The sequence below is a fragment of the Carcharhinus amblyrhynchos genome, chromosome 4 (assembly GCF_965287045.1).
Source record: "Carcharhinus amblyrhynchos chromosome 4, sCarAmb.v2.hapA, whole genome shotgun sequence".
Taxonomy (NCBI): Eukaryota; Metazoa; Chordata; class Chondrichthyes; order Carcharhiniformes; family Carcharhinidae; genus Carcharhinus; species Carcharhinus amblyrhynchos.
Genome location: NC_137327.1, coordinates 21,768,153 through 21,784,148, shown reverse-complemented (window position 1 = coordinate 21,784,148; position 15,996 = coordinate 21,768,153). Strand labels below are relative to the sequence as shown.

At 43.4% G+C, this 15,996-nt stretch overlaps 1 protein-coding gene across 5 annotated transcripts in view; it reads right to left on the bottom strand.

Annotated features, from left to right (window-relative positions):
- LOC145341822 (uncharacterized) overlaps positions 1-15,996 on the bottom strand; it is a 707,529-nt gene that overhangs the window by 60,501 nt on the left and 631,032 nt on the right. For all 5 annotated transcript variants that reach the window (XM_080186786.1, XM_080186791.1, XM_080186787.1 and 2 more), the window contains 2 exons: positions 12,129-12,296; positions 4,529-4,696 (listed from right to left, as the gene is read on the bottom strand). In XM_080186786.1, the coding sequence (XP_080042912.1) occupies positions 4,529-4,696; positions 12,129-12,296 (336 nt within the window). The remainder of the gene's footprint in view (positions 1-4,528; positions 4,697-12,128; positions 12,297-15,996) is intronic.

Genomic DNA, 15,996 nt, shown 5'->3' with positions numbered 1-15,996 from the left:
CACCCTCCCTCCAATTTTTCATTGGAAATTCTCGTCTCTGTCTGACAGTTTTTCTCTACATATATGTAGACACCTATGGAGCCATTCACCTGCAAACAAATATACTGCTTTGGATACCACTGGGAGAATGGCCCCTTTGGGGAAAGCAGTAGCAGCCCAATATGTTACATTACAGTTGACTCTACTGCATGAGAGAGGAGGACAAAGTGTGGGAATGCAATAGTTATATCGGATTCAATTGTAAGAGGAATAAATAGGCATTTCTGGATCCATCTTTAGAGTACTATATTTTGTTAAATATATCCACATTCTTCACAGGAATTATTTGACATTAATTTCTGAATCATTTTTGTAATTATCAATGTGTTATCATAAAATCTTTAAGGATATGTCACAACAACTCCATGGTGCATCTATGACAAATTCCAGTGATGGAAAACTGCACAAAATACAAAATAATCCAGGAAGAAAATAATCAATTACAGTGACAGTCATATAGTTTGGGAACCTGAGTGGTTAGGGTATCTTTCACTACTTGTAATTCAGCGATAAAAATATGGAGAGGGTGAATGTGAAGCATTGGTGTCTGAGTAAGAATCACCCTGCAGAACGTGGAATTTCATTCTGTTCTTTTTATGGTTAAATTCTAAGATTGCTCAGTGGTCACTGAAAACAATGGATCCCTTGCAAGGTACCATGAATATGTTATGAAAAGAGAATACTTTTGATATAAATGATTAACATCCACAAGGCTTTCTAGCTAAGATATAGGCACATTTGTTTGAAGCGCTATAGCATCGATTCTTAATTTCAGGAAATTTTATGCTCATTGAGTCGATCATGGTGCCAAGTACAACTTAGGAAATGTTTAGTTTTGTGTTTCTTCTAGCCCATCTGCATGCACCATCACAAGTTTCCATTTTATGGAGACAACATTTTTACATGCAGATGTTATGAACTCTACAAGTTCCACATTAAACAGCAAGCAAAAAATTCACTGCCAGCTAATCTACAAACTTGTTAGAAATCAAGTACTGCAACATTGAAACGTGGGTAGTTTTGAATAAGTAAATTACAGGCTAAATCAAAATCATTTTCACCATCATGAGCTGATGAAGCTGATAATCTATACAGGACAGGTTGCTAACTTGCACTGCAATCCATAATTAAAGTAGTATATTTGAAGACTACTCACTCGCTCTTATATAATTTTTGTGTATGGTACAAAAATTCTTTCACAGGCCCTAAGGAATTAGTAGTTGTTTTACTAATGGTATTTTAGCTTCTTTCTCCAGCAATTCATTCGGTGGATTCACTACTGCTATTAAAATTCATATTGAAGAAAAAAACAGTCTGGTTTGACACAAAATGTATGTGTCCTGTTCAAATGAAGTCAAACAACATTTCCGTAGTCATTTATTAACAGAAAGCCCTTTCTGAAATAGAGACACTTCAGTCTAAATTTTCCATTACACTTAATTACCCAGCTAAACATTCCAATATCAAGAATAGACACTAACAGAGAACATGATAGAAATAAGGTGGAAAAAAATCACTCTCTGGTGACATGAATTGTAATACATAGCTGAAGCACTGACTAACACACTTTTCAACATCAATTTAAAGCCTGGCTGTGTGGACAAGGGGTGGTGTAATGAATATGGCAATTTTAGCCATTGTGGATGGCATGCTATATAACAGCTGTCATGGCTGACAACATTCTGAATTCTCTTTTTGTCCAGCTGATGCACATCTTTCTGGGAGTGTCAGAGAACAGACATCTAGTAAAGGAATGCAGTGTCTTGTTTTAATAGAAATGTTCATGCAGTGAAATTAGATTGAGCTGTAACCTATATTTCTTATAATGAAAACTGCATTAAACAGTATCTTTGAGAACTAATCAAAATGGCTCCTTAAGCAGATACTGATCACTGATTTGTGTTTAAGGGAAGCTGCTTAATCCACCTGAAGTTCTATTTAATTAAGATAGAAAGAAGCTACTATGCAAAAAAAAGATTGTTTTGTTTAGACAGATGCCTTTTTAACTAAGGGTGCTAAAAAGAAATGCTATTTACCTAAGGCACAATTCTCTTCAATCCTTGAATGCTGATCTCCTTCAAATACAACACAGTCTAAGGGCCAACTATGTACTTGCGTCTTTCATTTACTTACAGGAAGCGCAATTACATTCTCAAAGCAGATATGCAGCTCTCTTGCATTCATCTGTTCTTTTCACTTTGCATCCAGTCATTTTTTTTACCTCTGCCCTTCTTTGATTGAAGTGTGGAACAAACTCAATTTAATTCAAAAAATGTTACATATATTTTTAAGAAACAGCAAAAACCAGCACATGTAAAGCTCACAGTGTTCTATATATTAAAAAGATTAATTCAATTGACTAGTAAAGGGTAAAGACAAAGCTTGGAATTTTTCTATCCTCCCTGCCATGGGTTTTGTGTCAGGCGAGATCTGAGAATCCAGCAACATGCGAAAGTTGAAAACTCACTGGAGTAAAAATAGTTTGCGATTTTGCCAATAGCGGGTTATTGGCAGGTTGTTTATTCTGCTGTCTAGTGGTGTGAACTCCATTTTCATTCATTATCGTTTCATGAATGCTCAGTGAAACACTGCTTACCAGAATCTCATGATGCCTTCCAATTTGGTGTCACACCAGTGGGAAATGACGTTAGACTGAAACCCGTGTGAATAGGAGTGGAATGCACACGTTCAACCTCAGTTTGCTCATGACTTCAAGGTGAATGCAACATAAGTTGCCTCTCTGCCATAGTGCTGTGCTGGTCTTGTTGCGATGAATGTCACACTGCTGGAGCTGTAGGGTTGCTCTCCTTCCACTCTTTTCCTACACAACCATACTGCAGGACTCACGCAGGCCTCTGCTTTCAGGCACTGACTAGATTTGTTCCTAGGGTTGGGGAGTGTGCTTCTGCTTCTACAGTTCTGCACAAGGACATCACTGTGCAGTGGTACTCAGTCAAAAGTCCATTTGAAGAAATTAGCATTTTGACTAGGGGTGGGATGTGAGGGGAGGGGATGACAAACACAAAGAAAAAGAAGGCTGAAGGAGGCATGATGGAAAGCAGAGGGGCAAGGAGATGGAGGAGGATGGCAAATGGAAGGCAGAGGGTAATCTGAGTGATGGGAAGCTGAAGTTCAACAAGGGCACATGAAATGCTGATAAACAAAGGGGTCCAAGGGATAACACACGTTTGAATGGAAGGAAATGCACACAGACTCTGGAATAGAAAGGAGGGGTTGTTAGTGTGGCAGAAGAAGGATGGGCCACTTAGAGGGGGGCTGGCGGGAGGTTTGAGAGGGGTCCACTGTAGTCCTCAGTCATCAGGGCAATGGTGGACTTTGTGGAAGTCCAAGTCCTTGGTTTGAGGCTTGCATTCAGACATAGGGTGTAGGGTGAGCCCTTCCCTGCGGGGCTTGAGGAGTGTGAGCAACACGATGGATGGGATGGTGGTGAAGTGAAAGTTCCTGTGAGCTATTGAGTAGTGATAACTGTCTCCTGGTAATGTTTGTGTGAGATTCATGAAGGGAGTAGCTGTTTGAATACATGATGTCATGATGAGAGTTTGACAATGGACGGACTTGAAGGTAACTTGGTGGAGTGGATGAAATCATCCGTCTTCTTCCTGCAATGTATGGCATTTCAGGCACAGTTTTCCAGGACATTGAGCTCCTGTGCGATGGTGTCCCAGGTTGGAGTGGTGAGGCTGGTGTGCTTCCTGGACCCATCCCTGGTATACAGGACTTGCCTATGTGCCTGCACTCTGCTGATCAAGGACTTGAGTGCCTAGTGGGTGAAGTGGGGTGCTGCTTCCTTCTTGAGGGTTTCAGCCTTCTTCTTTTTGGTTTAAAACATCCGTAATGGTCTCTTGGACACACGTGGGCCAGAGAGAGTAAGATGTATGTGGTCACCACCAGCTGATGATGGTGGGTGAACAAGTCAGCTCCCGACCTGCCAGATGATTGAGTCTCACACTTGCTGCTGCATAATTAATGAGCTTCCACGCAAAGAACTGGGCATGAGTTCCCGCCATTCTGCACAGCAGAGTGGGAGCCGTCAGAACCATCTGCTATTGTACTTAGACTGATTCTCACCCAAATTGCCCCAGTCTATATGGGGTGGTGAGTAGATGAGACTATATGAGTGGTAAGGGTTGTGGTGGGGGGGAGGGGGGCTAATAACTTCTAAACAATTGGACAAAATCTCAACAAACTGAGGTCGGCTTCCTAACTAACTCACCAGTCCCTATTACCGTCTTGGTCCACTTCTCTGGTTGGTGGACCTGATTCCATTCTGCATCTGTCCAATCCCTCCCAAACTGAGTAGTTATTGAGTATAATGGGATATTTTTACAGAGATGGATTTGTCATGTTGAAAGGTTTTCTGACTTGAGCTGTCAGCCTCAGTATAGTGAAAATCTGGCTCTTAGTTTTAAATTGATTAACATGACAATGTAGCCCAGTATTTGTTAAATAATCTTAAAGTATGCATTACCTCTTCAGTTTTGGAGTGGTGCTTTTCTCGAAGAGATGCCAGTTCTACCTTCATTATCATTATTTCCTCCTCTTTACTGGTAAGTTCCTTCATGGTTTCATGGGTCTTCCTCTGTGACATTATCATCTGGTTACTGAGTTCCACCAATCGATTCTCGCAAACATGAGCCTGGAAAATAGGAAGCATGTTAGTTGGGCCACCTGTGCATTTCAACACAGTCTACTTATGGCCACTTTCTGCAATCTGACAACTAAAACCTTTGGTTTTTGTGTTTTTTTGCAGATATTCCTTGTTTTAACCACCAATTGTGCATCATGTTTGTGAATCCATGGCTGCGATTCTCCCATCCCCACCTGCAACTTTTCTGGCAGGTCAGGGCGGGAGATTCATGTCACCGGCCTTGTTCCAGGGTTTATGCATGCACCGGGAATGCATGCCCATCTCCCAGAGCCGGCGAACAGTCACCAGTCAGGCCATGCTGTAAGCCTGCAGGAAGGCAGGTAGGTAATTTGAATCTGTTTTTAACATCTTTTAAGTAATTTTTACATTTTACTATTGGGAACTTACCGGTCCTGATTGAATCTCCCACCCTGCCAGGAGTACTTCACTCTGGTAGGATTTAGAGTAGCTCTCCACATTCGGGGAACTAGGGGAAGACCACCCCCCACCCACTCCCCCCACCCACACCCCCGAATGAAGGGTGAGTAATTGGGGCCCCCCAGGGGGTCGGGCGACAGAGGGTGGTGTACCCTGGGCATTGGCACCCTAGCAGTGCCAGCCTGTGCCCCAAGGGGCAAAGTGTCCATGCCCAGGGGGCAACTCACCACTGCCAATCGGACATCGGGCAGTGCCAAGGGGGTGCAGCTTATTGTGGGGAATCGGTGAGGGTGGGAAGTCCCATTGCCACTCTACATGGTGATTGGTCTGGGACAGATGGATTGGGACGGCTGTGGGGGGGGGGGGGGGGGGGGGGTGGGGAAGGTGGGTGTCTTCCAGGGGGGTGCCTGCCTCCTGGGGTGGGGGGGGTGTCTGCCAGGGTGAGGGTGGGAGGATCACCACTACTGAAGGAGCAGGGTTGGACATCAGGACGCTTTGGAGGTGGGGGGAGGGGGGAGTGGGAGGGGTCAGGGCCGGCCCAGGAATTGTTGGGAGTTGCTATCGGGCTATGCTGGAGGGGCAGCACTGCGGGGGTTCCATGCTGGCCAGTGATCAAGCTTGCAAGCAGATGGGGAATCCGACAGATCGGGGCCACTGTGCATGTGCAGAGCTCCAGAACTGTCAGACTCAGGCACAAATAAGCCCCGCCCACTGGGCTTTTAATGAGATTCATGATTGTGCCCTCTGCAGTGCACAGAGTGGGAGATTCGGGTGAGAATTTGAACTGACAAAACAATAGGAATCTAGAACAGTTTCTCGCCAAGTCAGCATCTTTAGCAGAATAGTGGCCCATATTTCTAAAGAGTTCTTTGGCCAATTTTCACTTCTTTCTTAGAGAGCAGAAAGATTATCCTTTTGCTAATTATTTTTTATGCTGATCCTTAATTGCTTCCTTGGGACTATGTCAAAGATCTGACCATTTCTCTCAATGGGCCAACCACCTTTCTTCTTCTTGGCTACTTTCTCACGAGGTTGAACACTAACTATGCAGTTACCTGTGGGGACAGACCAATGTTGCACTCTAATGAAAAAATGAAATGTGCTGCACTACTAAATTGCTCAGTAGGCTCCTCGGACGAAGATCTGTCGATGCACAAAATTTGGAAATTAGTGTAAGGTTGGGATGGGGAAGGGTTGATGTGTACGGGTGATAGGAAATTCTCCATTTTGGGGCTGTGTGGAATTTCCACCTGTTCCTCTGTATCCTGCTCAGCTGTAACCTGGTTCCCTGATTTGGGCTCATTTCAGATGTGTGGCAGGTTCCAAAGCATAAGGCTTGTTATTAAAAGAGGTCCTACAAGTGTGGCAATTCTAGTGGTGCTGTAGCAGGGACAGTGCTGTCAGAGCAGAAGTGTGGCGATGAACTTTCAGGAGGCAAAAATAGCCTGAAAATTGGAAGGAAAATTCAATAGAAAGCCTTGGTCAAGACGACAAGCAGGTGTATTTCACTCTTCTCGGACTGTTCTGAATTGTTTCCCTCAATTATTGATATCTACTTTCACATATTCCACAGGTTGCCCTTGGCAGTGGAAGTAATAGAGGCACAAGTACAAACAAATGTGGTATGTAAACCTTTGACGCTGGCATAGTACATGCATTTACAACAGCCACTTGATAGTTCAAATGTTAAATTAGGCAAGAAATTTACATTCCATTCAGCTCAACTGATTTACAGAATAATGTAGAATCATCTGCAAGAAACCATTAATACATTTATTCTGAACTGCCTAAGCATGCAGCATTTCTTCACGAAGATGAAGCGTCAGCAAATAACCTTTACATCTAAAATGCACAGGAAAATCAATGGGAGATGGCTTAATGCAGAAACTAATATAAGTTTGATTTGCAAAGCATTTTTAATTAAGCTTCTGCTGATTAAGTGTGCCCAAAGTGTGAGTATGTGAAGGTGAGATTACATTAATATTGGCTGCTGTTGTATTCGTGCTATATCCAGGTTAATCCTTAAGCAATCTCTATGTCACTTGGTCTATAAAAAATAATTTCATCACAGTCTCACGTTTATTCAGTACTGAGGATGACCTTAGCAGAATTCATTGCATTCTAAAAAATTAATTATTTCTTCATGTATTCCACCTGCTCTATGTTCTTCAAGTGCTAATATCTCAGATGACTCACAGCACAATTACATTTGCACAGTATTATAGAAAAATTACAGTGTGTAGCTCTTATTTCGCATCTGATTGGGTTAATGAATCAGGTCTTATTGTTAAAGATCTATGATGGATGTGCATGATGAAAAGATGGCTTAAAGTAGGGTTAATCTTGCAATTCCTTGTTTATCAAATAAATGCCAACCGATTAAACTGTCATATAGAGACTGGAGGTAAATGAACTTCAGGTCAGCTTGAATGACTGGGAAAATGTAGTTATGGGTTAAACACAACCAAGAATGCTGCAAAATGATGCATCGTGTAAGAAAATAATTTCATTAAAATAGTTCACTTAGGAATTGTGCAGGATTGTGTTTGTTTATCAGAGTGTTAAAATAGTGCTCAGACAATTCCAACCTCAAATACTTTTTCTCCAAGTACTCCAAGTATATCTAGCTTTGTAGTTTTCTGCTACCACTGATTTTGTTAATATGTATAACAGCTAAAAATTATATTAAATAGATTTTCTTCAATCATGCTGTAGATTGTAGGGTCATAGGAAATGGGAGCAGGAGTACAGCCTCTTGAGCCTGTCTACTATTCAGTATGATCATAGCTCATCTGCCTTAACTGTACTTCCCTATCCATCCCATATCTCTTGATGACCTGAGAGATCAAACATCCATGTCAACCTCAAATATACTCATTGATAGAGCATTCATAACCATTTGGAGTAAATAAATCCAAAGATTCACAAATCTCTGAAGGAAGAAATTCCTCAGTCCTAAATCATCCTTTTCTCAGACTCTGAAACCATTCTAGATTCTGGCTCCAGGGGATATCAATTTCTATCCTGTCTTGCCCCTTCAGAATCTTGTACATTTTAATGGTCACCTCTTACTTTTTGAAATTTCAGAGAGCATGGGATGAATTTTCCCTCCCGGTGCTGTGTAAACACGTATCAAGTGTCCCAAAGTGGAGGTGTGTGGGGCCAAAATTTTAAACGTACCTGCCAATTTCCAACCAACATCATTTTCCCTGGGATAGGAAATGTGGTGGATTGGAATGTGATGCTCATGTAAAATGATGTTGGAGTTGTCACTTAAATGTGCATAGCAAATCCAATTTGTTGTATTTTTGCTGAGGTGAGTAGGCTTCCAGAGCCTGTGAAAAGCATGCCAGGTAAGTCAATTTGTGAATCTTCTGGAAAAGGGAACCTTTTGACTGGTAAGTTTAAAAGGCCTTGACAACTTCAAAAGTCATAATGTAATGGTGTACGATGATTTCAGTATGTTTTTGATATAGTGATTGATCATAGGGCTCTATTCTTAGAAGATAGTGACCGTTAAAAACTGACCAGCACAAGCATTCACATAGATTAACGTGCTTTATCCAGTGAATAAAGTTTTGTTCTGAATTCAATAGTGTTATAAATACAATTTAAACGGGCCAATTTTGCAAAGCCCATTATATTGAGCTCTGTGGGATCTGTTTATTCATCTGTGTGAGGTAATACCATTACGAATGCATGGGGAAGCTCCAAAATTATCAATGGATTTAGCTGAACAGGTGGTGTTGACACAGTTATGAGAGGACTCTGGGCTTTGTTTTGTTGAGCTGAGAATAGGATTAAATTCTTTTTTTAAAAAAATGTTGTTTGTTTTTATTTACAAATTAATGAACATTTGAGATGATTTTTTTTCAAGGGGAGTTTCAATGACGACCTGTTTGATTGACAGTTTTATAGCTTCCAAGAGGAGCAATTTTCCCCAAGGTGTTTCAATTGCTGATTGGTTTTCAAAAATTTTCTAAGCATTTCAAAGATGTCCCAGTGTTATTACATGCTCATGACTTCGATACATAGTGGATATGGGATTGGTGAGTGGGCAGGGAGGATGCATGGAAGGTGCAAAAGATATGAAGGGGCATGGGATAGGTGGAGTAAAGAGGAGTGAGGGGTTGGTATGGCTCCTGCCCTGTTCAAGACCATAAGAAAACACAGAGGGTCATGAATGAAGCCCAGTCCATCACTCAAAGCAGCCTCCTATCCATTAACACTGTCTACACTTCCTGCTGCCTCGGAAAAGCAGCCAGCATAATCAAGGACCCTATACATCCTGGACGTGCTCTCTTTCACCTTTCTCTGTTGGGCAAAAGATACAAAAGTCTGAGGTCACGTACCAACCGACTCAAGAACAGCTTCTTCCCTTCTACCATCATGCATTATATTCTATTTGCCAACTTGTTGCTCAGTCAATTGTCTACATCTCTTTGTAGCCTCTTAATGTCCTCCTCTCAGCTTAAATTCCCCACCTACTTTAGTAACTCTAAATAAAGATGGTTATTTTAAAATTGTAGAGCATCACTTTATGGCAAAAAGAAATACAGCTGCCTTTACAACTGGACATAACTTCAAGTTAGGTATGAAATATATAGTGGCTGATTCTCCCATCCCCCTGCACTAATTTTTTAGTGCAGCGATCTGGGATATTCCATGGCGCTCTATGCACAGGATTCACGCTGATTGTCCTGGCCCGATAGTGTCTCCCAATGGCATCACATCTGTGCTGGAAATTAGCGGGGAGATGCATAGATTATGGGTAGTACTAATTACCACATACTTTAAATGTGATTAGCGGGCTCGGGACTGAAGTCTCTGAGCCTGCAAGCACTAAGAACATAAGAACATAAGAAATAGGAGCAGGAGTAGGCCATCTAGCCCTTCGAGCCTGCCCCGCCATTCAATAAGATCATGGCTGATCTGTTGTGGCTCAGTTCCACTTTCCCGCCCTCTCCCCATAACCTTTAATCCCCTCTCTTATCAAGAACCCATCAACCCGCTTCTTAAAAATATTTAGCGAGGCAGCCTCCACCACTTCAACGGGCAGAGAATTCCAGAGATTCACCACCCTTTGAGTGAAGAAGTTCTTCCTCAACTCCGTTCTAAACCGCCTCCCCTTTATCTTGAGGCTGTGCCCCCTAGTCCTACTGTCTTTTTTGAGCGGGAAGAGTCTCTCCACCTCTATCCTATTCATCCCATTCATCATCTTATACGTCTCAATGAGATCTCCCCTCATTCTTCTAAACTCTAACGAGTACAAGCCTAGTTTATTCAGCCTCTCCTCATAGCTCAATCCCCTCAACTCCGGTATCAGCCTAGTAAACCTCCTCTGCACTCCCTCCAGGGCCAAAATATCTTTGCGCAGGTGCGGCGCCCAAAACTGCACACAGTACTCCAGCTGCGGCCTCACCAATGCCCTATACAGCTGCAGCAAGACCTCCCTACTTTTATATTCAATCCCCCTCGCTATGAAGGCCAGCATCCCATTCGCCTTCCTGACCACCTGCTGCACCTGCAAGCTGGGTTTTTGCGACTCATGCACAAGGACCCCGAGGTCCCTCTGCACCGTCGCCTGCTGCAGTTTTTCGCCACGTAAGTAATAATCCTTCCTACCATTCTTCCTACCAAAGTGGACCACCTCACACTTGCCAACATTAAATTCCATTTGCCATTTCCTGGCCCATTCGCCCAGCCTATCTAGATCCTTCTGCAGACTCTCCACACCCCACTACCCCCACCACCAGAATGGTTCACTCCAGTACGGATTACACTGGCGTCCCACTTTCAAGGACTAATGGCCTGACACCAGTGGAGTGAAGGCGGGGGGCAATCGGGATCCCCTAGAGGGTCTGGCAGCAAGAAGGTGGCACCCCCTGGGCATTGGTGCCTTCACAGTGCCAGCCTGTGCCACCTGTCATTGTCCTAGGGAAAAAATGCCAATGTCCAAGGGGTACCTTGGCACTACTCATTGGGCCTGTGGGGGGGACGCGGCCTGAAGGTGACGGGGCAATCAGTGGGGGGGGGTCCTGTTGCCACTCTACATAGGGATCATGAAGGAAGAAGGGGTGAAGGTCAGTGATTGGAGCCGGCCATCAGCTTGTGGAGGGGCATGGGGGTTTTTTGGGGCTGCAGGGGGGTTGGGGGGGGGGGGGGGTGGAGGGATCAGGATTGCAGGAGGGGTTGGGATTGCGGTGGTGGGAAGAGAGGATTGGGACTGCCAGTGGAGTGGAGGGTGGCAGTGATGAGGGGGATCGTGGGGGCGGGAGATCGGGGCTGTGGGGGAAGGCTGGGCCAGATGGACATAGTCGGGGGCTAGCGAGTAGGCCTTGGGGGGCGGATGTGGAGAGCAGGCATAGTTGAGATCACAGAGCCAGTGATTGAACTGGCCAGCAATTGGGAGGCCAGCAGTGTGGGTCACTGCGCATGTGCCAATCTTGGCGTTGACAGATCGGCACATGTACAGTGGCCCGCTCAGCACCATGCTGCCAGCCTTCTGGGCTCGAATAGGCCCCATCCCCTGAACTCTGGACTGAATCACACTAGTGCTGTCTGCAGTGCACAGAGTGTGGGAGATAAATTTTGAAACACCCACTGAAAAAAAGTGCGATTTCCTCCAGTTTTCATGCAAATTCAACACTTAAAATTTTTTTGGGAGAATTCCAGCCATATTCTTTTCAACTGGATAGAATTTCAAATTAGATATGAAATATATAGTCATTCGCTCTCTTCACAGTGCCCAGAATTTGAGGAAAGGATTGGACTTGCTGTAATGCTGCGTGTAGCAAAACGAACTGTTGACACTCAGCTTAAGTTGATCAAATTATCAGAGTATAACCACCAGTCTTTGAGTTGCACCTCAGCAAGGACTCAATGCATCCAGAAAGAAGTGGGCATGGAGAAATATTGGTAAGGGAGAAAGAATTATTAATCTGAAGTTATAAACTGAAAGTAAACTATTAAACTGTAGCTTCAAGTTAAATGAAGCCCCTACCTCCTCTTCTGCCCGCCGATTCAGTGCTTGCATTTTCTTCAGTTCATCATGCAATCTTTTCATCCTTTCCTCATACGCTGCACTCTCCTCTGCTAACTGTGTATTTCTCTGTTGGTTACGTGCTATATCATTTTTTAGGCTCGCTATCTCTCGGCTCTTCTCACTTAGCTGCAATGGGAAGCACAGTTAACATTTATATCGCTTTTTGGAGAAAGTCAGAGTCATTTTCACTTAACTTTTTTAATTTAATAAAAACAGGAAGTTCTGGAAAATCTCAGCAGGTCTGGTAGTCTTTGTGGAGAGAGAGTGTTTTGAGCTGAACACAGTAGTACAGTGATTAGCACTGCTGATTCACAGCTCCAGGGACCTGGGTTCGATTCCCGGCTTAGGTCACTGCCTGTGTGGAGTTTGCACATTCTCCTCGTGTCTGCGTGTGTTTCCTCCGAGTGCTCCAGTTTCCTCCCACAGTTCAAAGATGTGCGGGTTAGGTTGATTGGCCATGCTAAAATTGCCCTTAGTGTACTAGGATGCTTAGGTTTGATGGATTAGCGGGTAAAATATGTAGGGATATGGCGGTAGGGCCTGGGTGGGATTGTGGTCAGTGCAGACTCGATGGGCCGAAGGGCCTCTTTCTGCACTGTAGGGTTCAATGATTCTACGATGATTCTATGATGGCTCTTCTTCAGAAGAAGTCATATTCAACTTCAACTTCAAAACATTAACTCTGCTTCTCTCTCCATAGATGTTGTCAGACCCGTTGAGATTTTTCAGCATTTTCTGTTTTTGAAACCTCTCACTTTTTTGAGAATGTTATGGATAAAGTAGATAATTGTTCTCTGTATAACATTGACAAAGTCGCACATGGATAATTCTAGTTAAGCATAAGCTATTAGAATCTAGGATAGAACTTTAAGAAGAATACAAAAAGACTTGAGAGAGATACAGTCAAACTGAAGGAGTGTTGGATGGCATTCTATAAGAATCAATGCTTGCATCCCTGTTTATATCTAAACTATGTAACTGACCTGAAAGTTGAAACCAATCTTAAGAACATAAGAAATAGGAGCAGGAGTAGGCCATCTGGCCCTTCGAGCCTGCCCCGCCATTCAATAAGATCATGGCTGATCTGTCGTGGCTCAGTTCCACTTTCCCGCCCTCTCCCCATAACCCTTAATCCCCTCTCTTATCAAAAACCCATCAACCCGCTTCTTAAAAATATTTAGCGAGGCAGCCTCCACCACTTCAACGGGCAGAGAATTCCAGATATTCACCACCCTTTGAGTGAAGAAGTTCCTCCTCAACTCCGTTCTAAACCGCCCCCCCTTTATCTTGAGGCTGTGCCCCCTAGTCCTACTGTCTTTTTTGAGCGGGAAGAGTCTCTCCACCTCTATCCTATCCATCCCATTCATCATCTTATACGTCTCAATGAGATCTCCCCTCATTCTTCTAAACTCTAACGAGTACAAGCCTAGTTTATTCAGCCTCTCCTCATAGCTCAACCCCCTCAACTCCGGTATCAGCCTAGTAAACCTCCTCTGCACTCCCTCCAAGGCCAAAATATCCTTGCGCAGGTGCGGCGCCCAAAACTGCACACAGTACTCCAGCTGCGGCCTCACCAATGCCCTATACAGCTGCAGTAAGACCTCCCTACTTTTATATTCAATCCCCCTCGCTATGAAGGCCAGCATCCCATTCGCCTTCCTGACCACCTGCTGCACCTGCAAGCTGGGTTTTTGCGACTCATGCACAAGGACCCCGAGGTCCCTCTGCACCGTCGCCTGCTGCAGTTTTTCGCCACGTAAGTAATAGTCCTTCCTACCATTCTTCCTACCAAAGTGGACCACCTCACACTTGCCAACATTAAATTCCATTTGCCATTTCCTGGCCCATTCGCCCAGCCTATCTAGATCCTTCTGCAGACTCTCCACACCCTCCGCACAATCTTAAAATGGACAAGCTTGCTGACAATTCAAAAATAGATATAAAAAGCTCAAGATGCAAAAATAAGATTTGACTGAATGGATTGTATAAACTGAATTATGTGAAGCAAATTAAATTTAACATTTAAAAGTGTTAAGTATTAAATATGGGCTGAAAACGGCTAATGATTATGTTAATGGGATAGTGATGTTAATGTTTTGTAAGCTTGACATCAGGGTCAACGATGACCAAGAAATCCTGTGTCCAGGAAGCCATGTACTTACTATGAGGTCCTTGCAAATAGTTTTTAGTAAGCATTTTGAAGAGAAAAAAATGTATTGACGATCTTCCAGTCACTCATAGGAAAAGCAAAACCTCATCAATGATGAGCAATCAAAACATGGTGACAGCAGATTGGTAACCCATGGGTGAAAACCTTGCAACAATTTGATTCACAACAAAGGAAAACATTGAAACATACCTTCATGGGGGACAGTGAACTACTCACAATGTTGATAGTTATTGAACAGCCACTACACATTACCCTTCCAACACATTGAAGGTCCATAGCAAGAGCAACAATGGGAGCTCTGAGGAGATAATAAGGTACCGAACGGCTTTGGGCTTACTAGAAAAAGCAGAAAAACACCAGGTCAATATGCTTTTATATGTGATTGGGGCCATAGCTGATGGTATCTGGGTGTGGCAAGGAGTTAGAGACCTTGGTGTCCTACAAGGAGGCTATGAGTACTTCAATTAATACTTTAGTCCTAAGGAATCTAGTTATTGAATGGGCCAGATTCAACCAGAGGAGCCACAGGACAGGTGAATCTTTAATTTATTTATTAACAACTTGTATTTATTGGCCAGCAATGGAATGCTATTTCAGTTGTGACCACATGGTGGCCAGTGTGCTTGACGACACGTTCTTGGACATACAAAAGTGGAATTAACCTCGGAGAAGGTCAAACAGTTTGCAAGGCAGGTTGAGCTGTGACAGCAAAATCAGGGTATAGTTTGGGGAGAGCTCAAGGCTTGTGGGGGTGTTGTTCCAATATGTAGGCACAAACTCAGGAGCCCCGCTCACCTGAAAGCCCATGAAAAAGCCCACCAAAACTGTCAAAAAGAATTTGTCCACCTGTTTTGAAATGCTCCACAACATTGCCATTAAGAGTGCCCAGCAGGAGGAGATAACTGCTTTCTCTGCGACAAGCCCAAACATTTTAAAGAATTATGCAGTTTTCAAACACAATTCAAGGGAAGAAAGCTGGAACAAGTCCAGGAAATTGGAAATACAGCACTCCAACCTGATTATTTCTTAAGGAAAATGAAAAGATCCTGAAAAGCAATTCTGGATTGTAGAGTGGAACCCTGAGGAAACAGAACAGCATTTTAACTGGAAACAGGGGCAGGGATCACAGTTTTATGGGACAAACTGGAGTGGCTTCAGGTCTGGCTTGAGGATGTAGAAATCCAACCATCTAAATTAAAGCTACAAGGACCAGGAGACACAGATCTCAAAGTGAAGGATCAGTTCATTCCAACACTTAGGTGTGAAGGTAAAAAATTAATAAAACTCTTTACATCTCTCTGAACCAGAAAATCTCTCTACTTAGTTAGCAGATCAGTTGTTGGCCTTGGTCTTCCACAATAGGTTGATGAGGTAACAACGGAGGACCATGGTGCAATATTCAGGGATGAATGTTCAAAAGTGGTCCAAGGATTGGAGAAGTGCAACACTGCTGCAGAAATGGAGTTCCACTCATCACACAGTGAGCCACTTCTTATTGCAGAAACACCATCTGGTGAACTGCAAGAGATTATAGATCTCTCACTTTTCTTTGCAGACAGGCTAGAACAGATGAAAATAGGAAGCATTGAGCAAGATTGTGACCATCCACTGGAAGAGCTTCAGGACCTTGTTTGGCTCTTTCAGGTCAGAGTGCAG